Source organism: Ursus americanus, chromosome 25 (genome assembly GCF_024610735.1).
Source record: "Ursus americanus isolate L20-20 chromosome 25, mUrsAme1.1.p, whole genome shotgun sequence".
Classification (NCBI taxonomy): Eukaryota; Metazoa; Chordata; class Mammalia; order Carnivora; family Ursidae; genus Ursus; species Ursus americanus.
The window spans coordinates 6502293-6524035 of NC_142151.1; the positions used below are offsets into that span (position 1 = coordinate 6502293).

A 21743-nucleotide genomic window follows, 5' to 3' on the forward strand; every position below is an offset into this window, starting at 1 on the left:
TAGTCTATGAAAAATTTGTCCAACCTTTCTCCAGGGTGGTCGTATCATTTTATGCCCACCAATGAAGTATGGGAGCTCTGGGTGATGCACATTCTCACCAACTTGTGATATCCTCAGTCTTGTTTTAGCCATGATGGTGGATATGTAGTAGTATCTTGCAGAGGTCGTAATTTTTCACTTTCTTGTTCACTAATGATATGGAGCACTTTATCACATGCATATTGTCTATTTATGTAGCTTCCTTTGCAAAAAAAAATTTGTCCTCTTAATTTTGAGTTTGAATTCTTCATATATTATTGAGATACGAGTTCTTTGTCAGCTATCTGTGTGCATGTGTAAGCACATACACACTTTTATGCATTCATAATATTCCAGTTTTTATTTTTTTAAAAGATTTTATTTATTTGAGAGAGCGAAAGTGAGAGAGATCACAGAGGGAGAAGGAGAGGCAGACTCCCCACTGAGCAGGGAGCCCGACGCAGGGCTTGATCCCAGGACCCCGAGATCATGACCTGACCAAAGGCAGACAGTTAACCAACTGAGCCACTCAGGCACCCCAATATTCCAGTTTTTATATTTGTCAGATAATATGACTTTTCTAAATGGTGTTTTTATTGAGTGGTGGTGAATTTTCATGACTGATTTACCATTGTGTGTGTTTTATGGCTATTGCTTCCTGTATTCTAAGAAATCGCTGCCTAACCCTGGATTATGGAGATCTTTTGTTTTGTTTTAGAAGTTTTATAGTTTTACCTTTTACATTTTGGTCTTTGTTCTATCTGGAATTAATTTTTGGGTAAGGGGTTGAGGTTTGTGGTTTTTCACACGAATATCCAGTTATTCCATCAGCATTGGAGAAGACTTTTCCTTTCTTCCTGAATTGCTTTGGTTCCTTTGCCAAAAATCAGTTGACCATGTAAATGTAGGTCTATTTTGGCTTCCCTATATTCATTTTCTTTGGCTGTTGCACCCTTTGTATTTCCATATACATTTTTTGATAGCCTTTATTTTTAGAAAAGCCTTTAGGTTTACAGAAAAGTTGAGAAGGTAGTGCCAAGAGTTTCCATATACCCTGAGCTTAGTTTCCTCGGTGGTTGCTACCATTCACTCTCATAGTGCGTTTGTTACAATTAATGAATCACCGTCGATGCATTATTATTAACTAAAGCACACCGTTTATTCAGATTTCCTTAGTTTTTCCCTAATATCCTTTTCTGTTCCCAATCCCGTTTTCATCATATTACATTTAATTGTTAGGTCTCCTCAGGCCCCTCTTAGCTGTGACAGTTTGTCAGACTTTGTTTTTCGATCACCTCGGTAGTTTTGAGGGACATTGGTTGGAGGTTTTGTCAGATCCCTCTCTGTGGGAATTTAATGTTTTTCTCCTGATTAGAGTTGGGTTATAATTTCTTGGGAGAAGAACACAGGCAAAGTACCATTTTCATCACATACCAAGAGTACGTGCTATGAACATGACTTACTTCATTTGATTACTGCTGTTGATTTTGATGTTGACCTCGATCACCTGGTGGAGCTAGTGTCTGTGAGCTTTCTCCATGGTCAGTGGTTCTTTTTTCCCCTTTTCTGTACTGAGCCCTTTGGGAGAAAGTCAGTGTGCACAGTGGGGATTAATGTTCCCCTCCTTGAAGACAGAGTAGCCACATAATTTTTTTGGAATTCTGCTTGAGAGATTGGACTCTTTTCCCTCATTTATTTATTTACTCAATCATTGATTTTTTTTTTCTGTAAGATATTGAATTTTTGGTCAGCATATGATCTAGCTTGATGGACATTCCGTATGTACCTGGGCCTGGAAAGAGTGTATATTCTATAGTCGTTGGGTTTAGTGTCCTAAAAATGTAAATTGTATGAAGTTCATTAATAGTGTTGCTCAGATATTTCTATATTTATTGATTTATTTTTTTAAAAAAATATTTATTTGACAGAGAACACAAGCAGGGGAAGCAGCAGAGGGAGAGGGAGAAGCAGATTCCCCACTGAGCAGGGAGCCCAACGTGGGGCTTGATCTCAGGACCCTGGGATCATAACCTGAGCCAAAGGCAGACGCTTGACCGACTGAACCACCCAGGCATCCCTGTCCTTCCTGCTTTCTTTGCCTCCCTGCTTACTCAGTCCTTCACATTTCCAACTACGATTGTACTTGTCTGTTTCCCCCTTTGGTTTTGTTAGTTTTGCTTTATGTGTTTCCTTGCTCTGTTTTTACAGACCTAAACATTTGATTTTTATATCTTCCTTATGAATTGGCCCTTTTGTCATTGTAAAATGGTCCTCTTTTACCTATGACAATATTCCTTAACTTGAAGTCTATTTTATATGCTATTAATGTAGCAAGCAGATCTTTCTTATGCTTACTGCTTTTTACCATATATATCTATTATGGACTGTATCATGCCCTCTTCCTTCCTCCCCAAACTCATTCGTTGAAGCTCTAGTCCCCACTAATTCAGAATGTGAGTATATTTGGAGATAGGGCCTTTAAAAGAGGCAGTTAAGTTAAAACGAGGCCAATAGGATGGGCCCTAATCCAGTCTGACCAGAGTCCTTAAATGAAGAGGAAATGTGGAGACACCGAGAGATGCCCGTGCACAGAGAGAGGACCGTGTGTGGACGAGAAGTCAGCCAGCTCTAAGCCGAAGTGAGAGGTCCTGCTGGCATCTTGGTTTTGGATTTCTGTACTCCAGGACTCTGAGAAAATAAATTTCTGTTGTTTAAGCCACCCCAATCTGATATTTCATATGTCAGCCCTAGCAAACTCCTACAGTACCTCTCCATCCATTTCTTACAAGTGCATCTCTTATAGACAACGTATGGTTGCGTATTTTTATTTAATCCAGTCTAACCACTCCTGCCTTTGGTTGTAGTGTTTCATTTATATATGATATAATTATTGATCTGATTGGGTTTAGTCTTGTCATTTTTCTATTGGTCCCATCTGATTTTTGTTCTACTGTTCTTCCTTTCTTGCCTTGAGTATTGTTTTTCAATTATCATTTTTAATATTTCTGTTGGCTTTTTGCCAATACTTGTTTGCATTATTACTGTTGCTGTTGTGGTGGTGGTGTGACTTTAGGAGTCACAGTATGCAGTATTCTCAACTTACCACGTAGAGGTCATATTGTGTGATTTTCACATATAGTGTTACCATGTTGCAACCATTTTGTTTTGTTTACCCTTCCCATTCAGTGTGATAATTTTGCCGTATGTATTCACCTTCCTATATTATAAACCTCACAGTACAGCACTGTAATTTTTGCTTTAAGTGGTGAAGAAACCAAGGGAAAGTGGTATACCATATACACATATATGCATATACATATATGTACTTAGAGTTGTTCACCAGTTTGTAAAGTCAAATTTCTACCCCAGCTTTCAATATTTTATCTTTGTCTTTCAGCAGGCTGACTGTGATATACCCAAGAGTGGTTCTCTTTGTGTTTATCTTGCCGAGCTTCTTACTTTTATCAGTACATTAGTTTTTCACCAGTTTGGGGAAAATCTCAACCATTGTATCTTCAAGTATTTCTTATTCCTCAACTTTTTCTGCTCCTATCCTAGGATTATACTTACACATATTTTGGACAGTTTGATACTATCCCACAGATCGCTGAGATTCTGGTCATTTTTAATTTTTTTAATTTAAAAAAAATTTTATTTTTTCCCCTGTTTTTAAAATTTAAATCTAATTAATGAACATATAGTGTATTAGTAGTTTCAGAGGTAGAGGTCAGTGATTCATCAGTCTTACATAATACCCAGTGCTCATTACATCACGTGCCCTCCTTAATGCCTGTCATCCGGTTACCCGATCCCCCACCCACCTCCCCTCCAGCAGGCCTCAGTTTGTTTCCTATTATGAAGAGAGACTCTGGTCATGTTTTAAAACATTTTTTCCCATGTTGTTCAGAATAGGTAATTTATACTAATTTTTTTAAATAATATTTTTTTAATTATATTATGTTAGTCACCATACAGTACATCCCTAGTTTTTGATGTAAAGTTCCATGATTCATTAGTTGCGTATAACACCCAGTGCACCATGCAATATGTGCCCTCCTTACTACCCATCACCGGTCTATCCCATTCCCCCACCGCCCTCCCCTCTGAAGCCCTCAGTTTGTTTCTCAGAGTCCATAGTCTCTCATGCTTCATTCCCCCTTCTGTTTTTTAATATTAAATGGGTATTTATTTATTCTTTCATCTCTAATCTGCTGTTAACCCCATTTGATTTTTCTTTTCAGTTATTGTTCTTTTTCAAGTCTAGATTTTTAAAACATTTCCTGAGATTACTGATCTGTTTATTCTTTGTTGTCATACTTTCCTTGAAAACCCTTACACGTGTTTATAATAGCTGCTTTAAAGTTCTTGCCTGCTAATTACAACATCTGGTTAGGTTTCTAGGGATTGCATTTTCTCTTGACTCTGGGCCATTTTCCCCTATTTCTCACAGAGTGTGGATGATACCATGTGTGGAGTCTGGTTTGTGTCATCTCTCTTTAAATGGCATCTAGTTTGTTCTGAAAGACAGTTAAATTAACGGCCAAGCATTGTGCCCTTGTCAGGCATGGTGTGATTCTCTGTTACGGCAGGTCTATTTCAGTTTAAATTTATTTTTGGGGTGTATCCTTTCCTCTGTGGCCCATTCCTTCTAAGATTGTGGACTTTCTATGTCTCAGTTAAATGCTGATGTGCTCAGTGAGCCCCTTCACCCTGGCCTACTTGGGCTTCTGGTATTTCTTGGCATTTTATGGCCTCTGGTATCACTGCCTGCTCATCTCCCAGTTCTGTAGCAGAAGGTCTTTGCAGGGCCTTGCGGAATGTTCCCCCGTGCATGTGCAGCGCAGCCCTTGGCTGGAGACCTGCAGGGAATGCACATGCAGACCTGTGACAGCTCCCCTCTGCGCAGCCCGGTGAGACTCAGTAGCATATGGTTGGGTAGTTTTATTTATTTATTTATTTATTTATTTATTTATTTATTTATTTATTTGTTTGTTTGTTTGTTTGTTTTACGATAATATTTTTTTATTATATTATGTTAGTCACCATACAGTACATCCCTGGTTTTCCAGTCTAACCACTCCTGCCTTTGGTTGTAGTGTTTCATTTACGTACAATATAATTATTGATCTGATTGGATTTAGTCTGTCATTTTTCTGTTGGTCCCATCTGATTTTTGTTATACTGTTCACTGGGATATTGATGTGGTTACCTCTGTGGGTATTTTCCAAATACAAAATTCTCTCCTTAAAGAAAACCCTTTTGAGCTGGAGTGATCAGAAATTCAGTGTTGATAAAAAAATTGTCCTTATTTTCAGTCATTCTGTCTGAATTAATCAAAATTGCCAAGTCCATTTATGAATGGCAAAGACTGAGTATTTTAAAATTCTGATACTCTTTTTCAATGCAATTTTGCTGGCTCTGGATTTTCACAATGCTGCCCTCCCATAATCCCTTTCATTATTATACTCTGACATGCTTTCATGTAGGAATACAGAAGGGAAAAGCAAGGGAAGCTGAGATAAATTTTATTTTTCTTTTAAACAGAAGAAAGAAAAAAAGTGGGGTTACACTTTTATAAATATCTATAAATATTGAGCGATAAGCAAATTTTCCAAATAAATAAATAAATATTGCCACATGCTAAGGAATGTAGGAAATTATGGGGACTACCCCGGCTCTGCCAAAGGAAGAATAAATGGTATTGAGTTTATAAGATTACAACTAGTTTACTGCCAAAGTCCTTTTAGGATTTTACATCTAGTTATCAGAATGGGGGAGCTTCCAAAAGCTTTTAAACAGTATAGTATCTCCAACGGGAAATGAAAACTATGGAGAAAATATTTGCCACGCACTGCTGTATAGTAGTATACATAATTTTAGTGTTTCAGAATAGGAATCAGTCCTTCAAGTTCAGCTTAAAACCATCAGGTGAAAACAGTTGCCCAATGTTTCGTCAGTAAAAAGAACGGGTCGGTTTCTAAGGCTGGGTGCATGATGGCAGTAGGAAAAAACAAGGTGATGCAAAGAAGCTGTTGTTTAAATCTGCTTTGCTTGCTAGCATTCTGCTCTGTGGGTGGCCATCTAAACAGAGGTAGGAACATGGGAGGCCCTTGGAGAAAGACTCCAAGTCAGGTGGTAAGGCTAGGTAGAGGGAGGCTGAGCGTCAGGCCCACCTGGCTGGTGCCTCAGCTGTTTGGTAAGTGAGGTTTGGTTTTCCTGGGACCGCAAACTGTCTTCATGAAATGCCCCCAGAATTTTCTGGTGGACAAAGACCCAGACATGTCAGCCCAGGAGTGATGAACTGTCTCTGTAGCCAGTGCTACTGAGCAGTGAGGAGAGCGTAGTAAAGAGCTGACAGCATTGTCTTTGGGTAGTTGCTACACTTTGGTCCCTGATTATTGGACTTCTTTTCCCCTGAGTCCTTGATGCCACTTCACTTAGACAGAAGGACACAATCTGCCAGTCCACAGAAAACTGAACCCAGAGCAGTCGCATTGTCTCAAGACTCCCTCCCTGTGACAGTTGCGTAATTCATCCTGAATGCGGTACTACTCAGCCCGGAAGTAGGCTTCATCAGATGCCCCCAAGGGGCATTTTAATTTATTTCCATTTTTAAAATTTTATTTCCATCTCCTAGCAGAGGAGATTTTCATGAGCCGATGCCAAAGCTCTTCCTCCAGCCAAATTCACTAAAGCCCGAGGTGGGGCCCGTAGACAAGGTTATGTCATGGACCGCTTGGGAACAGGCAGGCTCATTCTCAGCCCTCCGGCTCTGGCTGCGTAGAAAGGGAGAGAGCATGGCAAGGGCGGTCCACCCCACAGGGCGGTTGAATTTTCTAGTTTGATTTCTAGCCTCAGTTGTCTGAGCATTCTAGTTCTGTTTGGACCGAACTACTACCAATCTTTCTGACAGCTCTTCTCCGGAGATGCTCAAGGAAGAGCGAAGCCTTGAGATTAGGACTTTTATCAGTTTGCCTAGGTCAGCTATTAATGCCCCAGTCAAGGTTGCAGACTCAAATGCCGACAGGGTCCAGGCAGGTGACAAAAGCGTAAGGAGCAGTGGACGCTACTGGTGTTGGCTCTTCCCTTCACCTTCAAACTGGTGAACTCGCTAAGCCATTGCTAGGTTTTTAATGCTAGACTGATGAAGAAGAGAGGCATGGGAAAGAGAAACTGCTTGGGGTGGTTGGGGGATGGGAGGTCGAGGAGGGAATCCCTCTCTTCTTAATGAAGGCGAAACTTCTAGTTTATCTTTCTGGGCTTCAAAGTTCAGAAGGTGGTATAGGTGGGACAGGGAAGGCGGTGGAAATGCCATGACTCAGGCCTCAAAGGTACATTCTCGGGGGACCTCTTGGTGGATGGGGAGAAGCCACTAACTGCCCCCTTCACCCCCACCTTCCCTTTCCCTGGACTGTGGAGGTCGCAGGTACCCCTGAAGACAGTATAGACTGCTGGGGAAGGATTCCTTTTTGGTTTCCCTAGATGAACTTGGGGAAGGGGCGGCACCTGTCCACGCCCATCCCCCCGGCGTGCGCGTTCACCCGGTTGCCTCTGAGTACCCCTAACGGGTCGCTGGCCACCACACTGTTGTCCTCGGCGCTAGGGAGCTCCTGGGAGCAGGAGGCCGGGGCGGGGGTCATGCGGGGCCTGGGCTTCAGCACGTTCAGTGGGTCGCGCTCCGTGTCCTCGGCGCTGCGCGTGTGCCGCCTTGGCCTGGGGGTGTTGAAGTGGATGAGGGGGATCTCGTTCCTCCGGGACAGGAACTGGGAGTAGGGCGGCGGGTTGGTCCCTGGCAGGAAGGTCCTCTTGGCCTGGCCCAGGCTGACGAGGAAGCGGTGCTGCGGGGAGTGGTACACGTCGTAGCCGTTTTCCAGCGTCCGCTGTCGGAACCTGCAGCTCTCCGGGCTGAAGAGGTGCTGAAAGGGAGAGCGGTGGGGTGAGCGCTCTGCCGACCCCTGGCCCCGTGCCCCGTCCCCGGACCCCCGCCAGCCCCTCCGAGGTGGGGGTGGGGGTGGGGGTGGGGTGGGCGGTGCTGGACCTGGCTTCACCCTCCTGGACTCTATCAGGGGGTCGTCCCTAACCCCTGGCTCCCTTCTTGAGGGAGTGATCTGACCAGCGCTCTCCAAGTTGCCCAAGTAGTTAGCGGGGTTGGGACTTGCAGGGAGCAGCCGGCCGGCCCCCAAAGCCCCTTGCCTGGAGCCCCCCGCCTGCCCTTTAGGGGCTGGCTCGGCTAGGCTGGCCAGGCAGGCAGCACTTGTATCCAGTTTCTGGAGGGAGGGCTAACTTCAGCGCAACCCGGTCCTTCCCATCTCTGCCTTTGGCTGAAAGTTGGCTTGGGTCTGTCTCCTTGCCTGGAGAAAGGGTGGTGGTGGTGGTGGGCAGATGGGGTTTGTAGGGTCAGACATAAATGAGGGTACTCACACTCAGAGATAATACCGTTTGGGATTTATTGCCGGGAACTCCAGCAACAGATGACTGACTAGGTTTGAGCCCTCACTCTGCCACTAACTAGTACTGGGTTTTATCCAGTACTAGGACCTTCACATGTTGTTTCAGTTAATCCTCGAACTCCACGGAGTGTTTTTACAGATGAGGAATATCTATATGCCTAAATGCAGTCAATAGATATTTTAATTTAATGCCTACGTTTGTTCCATGGAGAGTTGCCTGCTTGTGGCCGGATACTGTTGTCGGTGCTGGGACACAGCAGCAGGCCAAGCAGGAAGTCACTGCTGTCATGGTATTTCTGGTGGGTCTGTCTGGGGTAAGAGGCTCCTGAGATGAGCAGTCCTACCACTGTATGATCTCAAAATCCTTTGGAATATGCCTGCAACCTGTGGTCTGGGACATCCTTTGCTTACCAGCCTGAATGACCAACGAACACAGCTGGGGCAGAGATCATTCATGAGAAATCTTTAACTGGAGGGAGAGCCAGGTGAGGAAAGTGAAGTGGAGAGAAGTAAGGGGACCTGCCCAAGGTCAAGACGGTCTAGTAAAAGAATCCGGAAGACACTGATGGCTTCTCACTAAAGCTGCTGTGTAGATACACAAATGGGTGCCCAGAGGCAGGCAGGCTAGAGGCTGAGAGCCTGGGCTCCAGAACCGGATGACATGGGTTCAAGCCCCAGCTGTGTAAACCTGAGCCTCTACTACTTAGATTGACCGAATCACTCAGTGAAAACAGCACCAACCACTGCCAGGGGAATCTTTATTAAGATTTTATGCTCTGGTGAAGAAATGAACTATCTTTAAATGGGACCAGGACAAAAAAGAAACTCACAGATCCAAAGATGTTGCCTCTGAGGTCCATACAGAGGTATCGCCTACTCATCACACCTGTTATCACCACAAAGCCGGCATCCTCTGACCTGATCATCAGGGCACCTACGGAGAAAACCACCCAGGTCAAAAACTGGCTGCACATCCAGCTCCTGCGTTTGGGCGCTTCCCGAAAACCCACCTCTTTGAAACCTCCCTCGATTGATTTTAAGGGCGCTGATGATTTCACTTCACCCTCCCTTCTACCTACTTGTTCAGCTTCATTTCTTCTGATTCTCCCCTCCAAACTCCCACCCCTGACCCCGTCCCCCATTTGCCTCCTACTCTCTCCTCTTGTCTGTACGCAGCACTCTGAACTCCCAGCATTCCGTCTCCTGTGCTGGACACGTGTTTCCCTCTCTGCCTGCACTGCCTTTACTTCCCCTGTTGCCTGGCTAATACCTCTTAAGGTTTGTGGTGGTCATCACATTCTTGCAAGCCTTCTGGGCCTTTGCAATTTTTAAATCTACACTGAGATGTCCTTCAAGGGTCCAGCTTGCATATAGCGCCCGATGCCCTACCCAGGTATCTGTACGGTGGTCAGTGATCCATCACCCAACACCCATTATGTATCAAGAACTCTGTTAGAATTGACCTTCCCCTTGCATTGCTCCTTATCGAAGTCTCTCATCCTTCCAGTCCAGGCTAGATGTCACTTTGTATGAAGACTTTCCTTAACCCTCTAATCAGAACTAATGCCCTGACCTTCATTACAGCGTGCATTTCATTCACCTTGGCATTTCATTCACCTTCATTCACGTGGCATTAAGTTTGCATTATCTAGTCCTGCCCGAGTGAGCTACTTAGGACCAGAGGGTTTATTTTTCTGTGTTGAATAGATACAATGGATGCACAGAACTTCTTCTTGGATCTTCATTGCTGCTCTTTGTCCTTTTCTTGCTTGGTGGTGTCCCCTCCAGTGCAGTCGCTCATGGTCTTTCAGCGTCCCCACTCAACAACCAGTCTCCAACAAGGGCCTAAAACCCACACGTACTACCTACACTTTAAATGATTGATAACTACCTGCCCTCATGGGGACTTGCAATTTTAACAACTACAGTGCATTGTACCAAGGACTAAAGTCTAAAGCTTTCTGTTTTGTGGCAAGAGTATCATTCAGCAAGAGTTCCACCCCAAATGCTGCTTAATTACCTGACATTTTCTGCTAAAAAGCATTTCTTTAAGTCTTTGGAGTCACTTGCGTTTGCTTACCACAGAATTTCCCTGTGCATCTCCTTTGGCCTCACAGCCCTCTGGCAGGTGTTCAAATTTCTTTCTTTTTTTTTTTTAAAGATTTTATTTTATTTATGTGACAGAGAGACAGCCAGCGAGAGAGGGAACACAGCAGGGGAGTGGGAGAGGAAGAAGCAGGCTCCCAGCAGAGGAGCCCGATGTGGGACTCAAACCCGGAACGCCGGGATCACGCCCTGAGCCGAAGGCAGACGCTTAACGACTGCGCTACCCAGGCGCCCCAGGTGTTTAAATTTCTATTTTAGAAATGTAGTATGGAGAGGTTTAAAATGCCCAGCATATGTGCCCAGGAAGTGGGGGAGCCTCATGGGGTGACTTACAACTAGGTCTCCCCCCTTTAGCCTGTGTGGGCTCGACTCCAAGACCTCTGAGGAGAATAGCAGACGATACCTAGACACTAGCTGAGTGTAGAGCTTCATATGGACTGAAATTGGAATGACGTGGGACAGAGAGAATGAGGGTGGGAGCAAGCCCAGAAAGAAGAGAAAGCAAGAAGGCCAAGGAGAAATGTTAATTTGTTTCCAAGTTTGGCTAAGGGTTTGCCTTGAGGGAAGCTTCTGGAAATGGGGTGGGGTATAGGAGGTGCAGAGGATATTTAAATTGTCCCATAATGAGGTCTGCCTATGAGTCTCAAATATACGGCTAATTCTGTGAGCGCCGAGAGAAACAAAGGGATGTGTAAAAAATAAGTTTCTGTCCTGATGAATTTTCAGTCTAACTGGGAAAAAAATTACACTTAGTCATGGGTTTTCTAGAGTGGTTGCACTTCAGGTACTTTGCATATTTTAAATTCTCAAAACAGCTGTGATCTTGTTAATCTTATTAGTACTAACATGGGTGGTAGCAGCATCCCTATTTATGTGCAAAGGAAACTAAAGCAGGATTCAAACTCAGGACAGTGACTCTAACATCCTCTTCCCACAACCCAGTAATTCACCTCCAACAAAAATCATCTTCAGCCTGAGGAGACAAAATCAAGTGCCAAGATACATGTTGCAACCCGTGAGAACCCCAAGGCATGCTGCCTCTGCACAGGTCAGGGAAGGGGCACTGAGCCAGGAACCAGGGGACTTGGATTCTGGTCCCAATTATGCCACTTCCTAACTCTGTAGCCTTGGGTAAGTCGTTATTCCAGCCTCAGGGTCCTCAGCTGCGTAAAGAGAATGACAGTAGCTGGGCTGCCAACTTTACAGGGTTTCGAGCAGAATCCAGTGCAATCATGCTTGGAAAAGTGACCTTTTTCAAAAAACATTGAGCGAATGAAAGGCGTTAGGTAGCATGGGATGGCCTGCCATTTATGACAAGCCCAAGCCCAGACTTCGGCAGCCACCCGGGCCTCGTGCTTGGGGGATCCACGTGGGCAGTGTGTGAGCCACGTGTGCTCCTGGGCTCCAGGGCCGGTCCCAGGAGCAAACAGCCTGGAGGGGAAGAGTGAGCAGCTGCTACAAATGACACACAGCCTTGAACCGAACCAACAGGAGCCAACGAGAAAGTGCAGGAAATGGAAGAGACAGACTGCCCTCCCTTTGCCTGTGCGGAAGGCGTGTTTTCCCAGGCAACGCATGTTCTAGGGACAGAATCTGGCAGAAGGAAGGCACAACACTGGCTGCTGGAGCGACAAGCTGTTGCAGCCAGGTGGGCTTAATGGACTGGCATGCGATCCCGGAAGAAGCATGGGGTTGGGGTCAAGGTGTCCTCTAGGTGACCTCGTGCCAGCATAGTTAACCTTTGTTTTCACACGTGGTGGAATCATTTACCTTGTTTGGTCATCTTGAGGATGTAATGAGATAATATTTCTATCCACAATAAAAGTACTTTCTAAATGCTACTAATTTTACTATTGCCACTTGCCTCCACTCTGCTAAAAAAGTGGAAATTATCTGGCTTAGTTGGTTGAGTGTCCAACTCTTGATTTCAGCTCAGGTCATGGTCTCAGGACCCTGGGATTCGTGCTCGGCAGGGACTCTGCTTGAGGATTCTCTCCCTTTCCCTCTTCTTCCGCCCCTCCCCCCATAATCTCTCTCTCTTTCTCTCTCTCTCTCTCAAATAAATAAATCTTTTAAAAAATTAGAAAATTATTGGCTCTGTTCTATTCTCAAGCCGGTAAATAATAAACGAGTTGGTAGATGTAAAGTGCTTCGAGCTTCCCAAAAGAAAGATAATATTTTGCAAGATTAAAGAGCCCGAGGATAATTCAGCTTCAAGTAAAGAAAGTGCCAGTAGGGAAAATGGAAGAAGGAAGAATATTAGGAACTCAGAAGTGGTATTGACCACGGGTAATTAGCATCTCTTCCGCTGTTTCTGTGAAGCGGGGATTGTGGGGAGTGGGAGGGTGAGTCAGAGAGTCTGTCTGACATCGGTGCTGTGAGTCCCAAAGGCGGGTATAGAATCTTACAGGGAGGTAATTTCACAACGACCGACAACCCAAAGATGGGTTGAGCACTCAACTATTAATCAAGAATTGACTAAAGCACAATGATCAAATGAACCAGATTTCGCCAGAAATGTATAATTAGTCAGAAGGGAAAAAACACCACACACCTTCTTCCATCAGTGTAAAAGCGAATCCTCCACCAGTCTGAATTACTTGTGCTACTTGTCCACATGCCTCAGTGTTTCCTCTTTCCTTTTTTGCTAACTTTTTTGTGTGTGCGTTTATTTGGGTAATACAATGACTGATTTGAATATTATAAAGGGTGATATAAAATAGGACAAGTAAGTCTTCCCTCCTCCCACCCTGACTCCCGCTGAGTTGCCTTCCACAGGTTTGTGTTAATTTCTAGAGACACAGTGCTTAGCTACTGTCTACATCTGGCAGAACAAAATCATTTCTATCGAAAAAATCTGAAACGGGGGGGGTAATCAGAAGGGGGAATGAAGCATGAGAGACTATGGACCCTGAGAAATAAACTGAGGGCTTCAGAGGGGTGGGCGGTGGGGAATGGGATAGGCTGGTGATGGGTAGTAAGGAGGGCACGTATTGCATGGTACACTGGGTGTTATACGCAACTAATGAATCATGGAACTTTACATCAGAAACCAGGGATGTACTGTATGGTGACTAACATAATATAATAAAAAAACATTTAATAAAAAAAATCTGAAATCAGTTCCATTCATTTTGCTTCTTCTCAGTCATTTTAATTCACTCCCAACTAGTATGAGTGCCTCCTCTGAGCCTGATGCTGGTAGATATTTGAGGGAAAAGTGCTACAACCCAGGCTGCCTGCTTGTAGGCAGAGCACCACGGATTACACCACACAGCTCACCACAGCTGACTCACACTGTCTCCATCATGCTCCAGAGGACGTGTCTGTGAACCCTTTCAGTGAGAGGTTCTGTTAAACATCCCTTGAATAAAATGAGCAACACTTTTGATGCATCAAGTGTATCCAGATTTAGTTCAGATTTTTGCCATTAGACTCCAAATTCGTTTCCAGAATGTTGACTCCTGAATCCTACTATATTGCCTTGAGTTCTGGAACCTGCCTCGTATTTGCAGAGAACTTGGGTCCCTCCTCTCATCTCCTGTCACCTTCCATTGAGCACTTGAAGAGGTGTGCATGGCTGGCTTTGCATGTGCATGGATCTTGCTACAGCTTTAGATTTCACACAGCAAGGCCACAGAAAATTATCCATTAATTTAGTACAACAATAATTGCAAATCATTATTCCCATAAGAAGTGTCCTATAATTAAACAGAGACTCTGATTACTGTCATTCCTTTCATTTGATCTAGATTGAATCAGCTTGCATTCTTCTGTATCCTCAGTGTAATTTTGACACGTTCTTCTAAAGTAGAAGACCTTGTCTTTTTCAATACTCATCCCCCTTCTCACCCCAGAATCCCCTATGTGGGTGCACGCAAAGGGGCCCTCATTTGAATTGTAGCCAATTGACCAACTATGGATTGTGATCCAGCTCATTCCAGACCTAATCTTTACAATCATTCCAGTAGCCTCGTGTTGCCAAGGAGTTCCCAACTAGCTCAATCTGCTACTGAGTGGAAATTTCAGCTCCACAGAGAGGAATCACCAACTGATAACAAACTGGGTACCTCTGAAGCCACCGGTAAACATGTTGGGTGGATGGATGCATGGATGGTTCATGCACTTGGTCAGACTCATCAAGACAACATACCTGGACAGCTTGTCTTTAGTACATTTTTCCTGAGAAGTTTTATAAGACCAGAATATTAGACTGTCAGAGTTGGAAAGAGCCCCTGAGTTCATCTATTCCAATCCTTGGTCTGATACAGGAATCTTCTATATAACCTCCATTGTTACCCTTGTCCAAAGTTTATGAGCCAAAATCAGTGTCAATGACCTATCTGGCTTTTCCCCTCTCAACTTCCTTGTATGTTTTTGGACTCTTTGGATAGGACAAAGTGAGGGTGGCTGCTAGTGTGGGAAGATGGATTGTAGTTAAGACAAATTTTCATGTTGAGAGAAACAAGTAAATGCTAATTAGGGAGGTGGCAGAATCTTTTCCCCAGGTTTAAACACACAGGCGTATGCACACGCACACACACACACACACACACACACACACAAATAAGTGGATTCTGGGCAAGAAGCTAGGAGGCTGGATTAGCACTCTGGTCTAGCCCAAGGCCTCCCCAGGTCCCTTGGAGGTGGGTGGACAGAGAAGCTCCCCATCCTTCCCAGCCTGAATGAAGCCCCTACTCACTGTAGATGGTCTGATGGGGTGTGCCATCCACATGGCCATCCTTGTGGATCTGCAGGTGGTAGCTGTTCCTGGCGCTGGCTGTGTACAGGTGGGTCAGGCCACCCCAGCTGGAGCCGAGCAGCGGGGAGGTGTTGGGATAGGCTCTGACTACCCAGCACAGGACAGAGACCAGGAGCCCAAGGCGGGTCCCGGACATCTCAGCGCTCTGAATGGCTGGCTGGAGTTTGAAACCTGACACTGCCTCCCTGACTCCCTGGCTGTGCCTCGCAGGCCTCTTTCTTCTCTTCTTTGTGGGTATCTGGCCTGAGGATCCTAGGCTGGATTCCCTCCTTTTTCCCCTTGGACTTTTAAAGGGTAGCCGTGTGACATCAAACAGGAAAAACTCCACTGTCCACATCCTCTGTGTTGTAACCAGCCCATTGGAAGAGAACGCAGAGCCCTTTGAGGCTCACGGAAGGCACGTCGGTCCAGACACAAACACACCCCTCAATTTCAGGCCAGTGCTCCAAAAAGTGAGTGATGTGTGGGCAAAAGTTATCTACGACTCTGAGTTGTCTGTTGACCTGTCCCACTTCCACCAGGAAATGTGAAGGCAGCCAGCAGTTCTGAAAAAAAATAAAAAAATCCAGCTTCAGTCATGCAGTTGACAGACTCCTGTGCAATTAATCTCCCATTGAGTCTACTCATTTTGATTTTCTCCGTCCTTTCAATTCCAATTAGCAACTGTGTATCTGGTGCTTTCTCGGTGCACAGCACCAGGTGGGTGTTTTGAAGGTATAGAAATAATACAGGACCCCATGGGGTGGAGGGCACCCTCTGAGATCCCTCTTCATGAAGATATACGAGCTGGAGACAGAGGTACAAAAGCCAAAGTTTCCACCTTGGGAAGATTTCAAAATAGGAAGAAAGAAAACCAGGCCTTGAGGTCACTACTGCTTTATGAAATTTTGAGGTTTGATTTCTCAGTTTTCCTAGTTCAGACTGCCTAAAGGCAACAAAACTGGTATTATGGTCTCTCCAATAGCATTGAGACTAATTCAGACACTTCATGAAGATGGGAAGGCTGGTGGCTGAACACAGGGGATCAGAACCTGGGAAGGTCCCAGGGGCAGAGAGGGCAGGTCAGGGTGTCCCCACACTTAGTGTCTCCAGGGTGCCTGGCTCTTGGGACTGGACGCTTCCTTGCAGGCCCTGCTCACAGGTGTGCCCTCTGGGAACCTACATTTGATGTGGGGTGAGAGTGCCAGTACCTGCAGTCCAACGGGGAGCAAGCTACTGCAATGCATACCAGAAAAATATACACACAAGGAGACTGCTCCTCTCCCAATTTTCCGCTTACTGAGTGCATGCAGGCATCAGGCTAGACATCGTGGTTGATAGAGAGAGAGTGAGGTGTGATCTCTGCTTCAAGGAGGTCGCAAGCTAATGGAGGAGGCAGACATGATAAGCAATCCTTGCACAAAGCATAATGGGATGTACAATCATACAGGTGCAGACAAAAGATGCCATTTGTTATCTTACATTGGTGCAATTTTTATAGCTCATAAAGCATTTCTGAATGCTAATTTTACATCTTTTAGTTCATTTGAATCTCACTTCAACCCTGTGAGAGAGTCACACCAGGCATTATTAATATTTTGATTTTATATATGAAGAAATGGCAATCACGGATTCATATGCCCAAAGTCACAAAGCAGTTAAATGGGAGAGCTAGGACAAGGTCTCTTGGTTCCTTAGGCTGCTTCTCCAATAAAATCACAGCCACAACTAATACTCATTGAGAGCTCACTAAGTGCTTTACTTGTAGTAACTCATTTCATTGTCGGAATAACCCTTTGAGGAGATGCTGCTACCTCCCTTCCACAGATGAGGGAACTGATGCACACGGTTTAAGTAACGTGCGCCAAGATGTACAGCCAACACGTGGATTGACGCTGGATTTGAATCTGGGCAGTCCGGTCCCTAGACCTCCTAAGGACTTAGCTAGATGTACAAACCCACACAACATGTTAAGGCAAAAGAGATGGGAACCAGGAACTCGGTAAGAGAGTGCAAGTAGCAACAAGGCATCGTAGTCTCCAGTGTTTCTCTAGCAAACACAGGCCTTCACCCAGGCTGTGACTCTAAGATACGGGGTGCTGTCTCCCTAGGTTAGGTAGATGATCTAGGACATATAAGACAGTCTTCTTTAATAATGGTCACAGAATGACCCATAAATAGAGTACCACATCGTAGCATTCAGAATTGAAACACAAATCATCCAGGAACATTTGCCAGTTGATAACCCCACATTTCCTTTTCCGGTTGCAAAAGGTAGAGACGGGAAGTACCTGTGAAACAATCAGCAGGTATCTAGAAACTTCTCTGTGCAAGAGAGAAGGGAGGAAGGCGTTCCAGGAATGAAAAGCAGAGCAAACATCCTTGAAGGGCTTATACTATAACTGAGCAGAAGAAAACCTTGTTCAATACAAAGCATTGTGTGAGAAGAGCTATATTCCTAGGATGTGTAAGAAACGCTAACAGAGGGACACCTGGGTTGCTCCGTCGGTTAAGCATCTGCCTTTGGCTCAGGTCATGATCTCAGGGTCCTGGGGTTGAGTCCCGTGTTGGGCTCCCTGCTCAGTGGGGACCCTGCTTCTCCCTCTCCATCTGCCCCTTGCCCCTGCTCCTTCTCTCTCGCTCTCTCAAATATATAAATAAAATCTCTTAAAGAAAGAAATGCTAATGGCATTCAGAAGAGGATGAGAGCACAGTGGGTGGATGCTGTGGCCAAAGAGGGCTTTGAGGGAAGCGGGACTTGAGGGGGCTTTATAGGATGGACAGGGAAGGGCACTTCCTAGCACCTGCCAGAGCACAGTGGGAAGGCAGTGCAGGTGTCTCAGGAAGAGTACCTGGTTATTCACTTGTTCCTGTGGTGATTGGAGGGAGACCTCCCTGACTGCTTCAGCTTATCTTATTAGAGAATTGATGGGCCAACTTAATCCACTTCCAGATTTTCCTCCAAGAAGAAGGCCTGAACACCTAGCAACTGGATCTGAAGGTAGAGGACAGTCCAGGACAGTAGGTTTACTTCTGAGGAGAATGTGGGCAGGGCAGGGAGAAGAAGCATTACCCACTTGGTGAAAGCAAAAGAGAGTACAGAATCTCAGAATAATTCTTTCCACTGAGATATGGGAAAATTGAGTGGAGGAGAGGATTTGACCGTTAGCACGCATGGATGGCAGAACTTCCAGCTCCCGGCTGAATTCCCTACCAGTGGATTCCAAACCTGGCTGCCATTAGAATCACCATAACTACCCCAGCACTAACCTTAGACCTACTGAATGTACAGGCTAAATTTGCACTTTCCTCCAAAGCTACCTGGGAGAACCCACCTTGATGTTAATGACACTGAAGGACTTTTCAAGAAACAAGAGGTTGTAAAGCAGATACCTGTGTCTGGGGCACCTGGGTGGCTCAGTTGGTTAAGTGTCTGCTGTCAGCTCAGGTCATGATCCCAGGGTCCTGGGCTCGAGCCCTGTGTCAGGCTCCCTGCTCAGCAGGCAGCCTGGTTCTCCCTCTCTCTCTGCCACTCTCTCTCGTGCTTGCTCTCTCTCTCAAATAAATAAATAAATAAATATTAAAAAAAAAAAAAAAAAAGAAGAGGAAGATACCTGAATCAGACCAAGGATTGGAATAGATGAACTCAGGGGCTCTTTCCAACACTGACTGTCTAATATTCTGGTCTTATAAAACTTCTCAGAAAAAATTACTAAAGACAAACTGTCCAGGTATGTTGTCTTAATGGGTCTGACCAAGTGCATGAACCATCCATGCATCCATGCCCCCATGCATCCATCCACCCAACATGTTTACCGGTGGCTTCAGAGGTACCCAGTTTGTTATCAGTTGGTGATTCTTCTCTGTGGAGCTGAAATTTCCACTCAGTTGCAGATTGAGCTAGTTGGGAACTCCTTGGCAACACGAGGCTACTGGAATGATTTTATTTATTTATTTATTTATTTTTAAAAAGATTTTATTTATTTATTTGAGAGAAAGCATGCACACACGAGCGGGGGAGCAGAGGGAGAGGGACAAGTGGACTCCCCGCTGAGTGGAAAGATTAGGTCTGTGACAAGCTGCATCACAATCCACAGTTGATCAATTAGCTACGATTCAAATGAGGGCCTCTTCCCCACATAGGGGATTCTAGGGTGAGAGGGGGGATGAGTATTGAAAAAGACAAGGTCTTCTACTTTAGAAGAATGTATCTAAATTATACTGAGGATACAGAAGAATGAAAGCTGATTCAATCTTGATCAAATGAAAGGAATGACAGAGTAATCACTGTCTCTGTTTAATTAAAGGACACTTCTTATGGGAATAATGATTTGCCCTTATTGTTGTACTGATTAATGGATAATTTTCTGTGGCCTTGCTGTGCGGAATCAAATGTCCCTAAAGCTGTAGCAAGATCCATGCACATGCAAAGCCAGCCATGTACACCTCTTCAAGTGCTCAGTGGAAGGTGACGGGAGATGAGAGGAGGGGACCCAAGTTCTCTGCAAATACGAAGCAGGTTCCAGAACTCAAGGGGATATAGCAGGATTCAGGAGTCAACATTTTGGAAATGAAGTTGGAGTCTAATGGCAAAAATCTGAACTAAATCTGGATACACTTGATGCGTCCAAAACGTCACTTTGAGTCCCCAAAATGCACTGGAATTAGTACACAGAAACCAAGCTCCCCTTCAGTGGCCTGCTCAAATTTTCATTTGCTTTCAGGATTTCCAGCCTAACTGTGCAGTCTATGACGTAAATGGGTCTCTTTAGGGGATGTTAGTAATGAACACTGAATCAGTACACTGTGCCCCTGGGCAGCCTTTTCCTAGAGCCTGGTGTGTGTGGCATCTCCTTAGAAGCTTCAGAGGGTGAGGGGAGAGTCCAGGGTAAGTTGGTTCTTGCTCTTTGCACCTGGAGGGGATCAAGGTGAAGGAAAAAACAGGAGCTGGGTCCCAGGGTGGCTCACTGTTTTCTTTTCTTTTTGACACTCTGTCTAAAAGCTCCATCTACAAATGGTAGGATCGCAGACCCCTGCTACCTTGCTATTCCTGCCTCTTCATGACTTTGTTTCCATCATCATGGTAATGGTTTCACCGTCTTCACTCCCTGGGCTCAGGCAGATGGATTTCTAAGCCATCCTAGACAAATAGTGATTTCTTCTCTTCTCAAAGTTGTCTGGGGGAGGTACTACAGCCTTCCTGAAAATGCCATTCCTGTATCTTGTTTTCCTGACAGTTAAAACATGCTTCCTTAGAAGCTTGAGAGGGCGAGGGGAGAGCATCAGGTAAGCCAGTTCCTGTTCTTTGCACCTAGAGGATGCAGATTCTCTCTTGTTCTAATGTATCCATTCAATCAACACATAACTATTTACAGAAAGCCAATTTTATGGCTAGTGCTTTGTAGAAAATCTCTAAGGAAGCCTAAGAACGGAAAAAATATAGTCCTGATCTTCAAGGAGCCTACAATACATTGAGCAGAATATAGTGTGCATTTGTCCAGGACTTCACAACCTATAACCTGCACATTCATATCCAGTACCTCATTTGATGCTCAAAACAGTTCTGTGAGGTGGGCCATCAGGTCACTGCAGGAACTTAACTACCAGTTAAGAACTGGTATGTCCCATGGGGTCAATCTTCTCCCCTTCCCTTCTTTCCCTCTAAATGAGTTGTCTCAGTTTCCCCCTCCCAAACAAAATTTCCAGCCTATTTTTATTATGGTAGCCTTTCCTAAATAAAGGCACCTGGGAAGACATGTTTTCAAGACAGACCCTTCGCCAAAGAAGCATAGGACTGAAGCCTAGAACTCAAGAGTGAAACATCAAAGCTTGGGAAAGAGTTCATATCCATAGGAAATGGTAAGGTGTTTCTCTAGAAGGTTCAGATGGTAATGGCTTTCACTCCTGCCACTCCTGCCAATGAAACTCCCAAGCTTCCAGTGGTCTTGTCAATGTATAAATATTGACACTGATGGTTCGGCAATGACTGTTGATGAGAAGGGTAGGAGCCTGAGTGCTATATACTTAACCCTTTTTGAGGAGGGCTCAATTTTCAAATGCATAACATTAAATTTCACCACCTATTTTGAACTACACAGCATGAAAGTGTTTTGTAAGAATAGCCGATGTTTGAGAGTATTTAATTAAAACATAAGCATATATCTAATTTAAAATATGCTTCCCTTAAGCATATCTGAGTGCTCGTTTACTTAGTGGTTTGAAGTTTTTTGAGTATAAGATAGCCATTCTGAATATAAGAATTCTGAAGACAGAAGAATTGGAAGAGAGATCTCATAGACAGTGACAGAAGATACACTGGGGATGAGAAGAAGCAAGAAAGCTTCAGGATTAAGGAGCATCCCTCAAGAGCAAATGCTTTCCATGGTGAGTGGGGCCCTATAGGCTGTGAGGGCCGAGAGCTGACTACC

The 21743-nt window shown here is 44.7% G+C and overlaps 1 protein-coding gene across 1 annotated transcript; it reads right to left on the bottom strand.

The window, feature by feature from the left end:
* Positions 1-7496: 7496 nt before the first annotated feature.
* Positions 7497-15673, bottom strand: FGF23 (fibroblast growth factor 23). Its single transcript, XM_045781257.2, has 3 exons — positions 15277-15673; positions 9299-9402; positions 7497-7934 (listed from the first exon to the last, which is right to left on the bottom strand). The coding sequence occupies exons 1-3, from the start codon at positions 15671-15673 to the stop codon at positions 7497-7499; spliced, it is 939 nt and encodes a 312-aa protein (XP_045637213.2).
* Between the last annotated feature and the right edge of the window lie 6070 nt (positions 15674-21743).

Coding starts and splice junctions, on each gene's coding strand:
- FGF23 (XM_045781257.2), bottom strand. CDS start 15,673: ATGTGGACAGTGGAGTTTTTCCTGTTTGATGTCACACGGCTACCCTTT. Junction 9,403..15,276: donor ACCCCATCAGACCATCTACA/GTGAGTAGGGGC, acceptor TTTTCTCCGTAG/GTGCCCTGATGATCAGGTCA. Junction 7,935..9,298: donor GAGGCAACATCTTTGGATCT/GTGAGTTTCTTT, acceptor TCTCCCTTTCAG/CACCTCTTCAGCCCGGAGAG.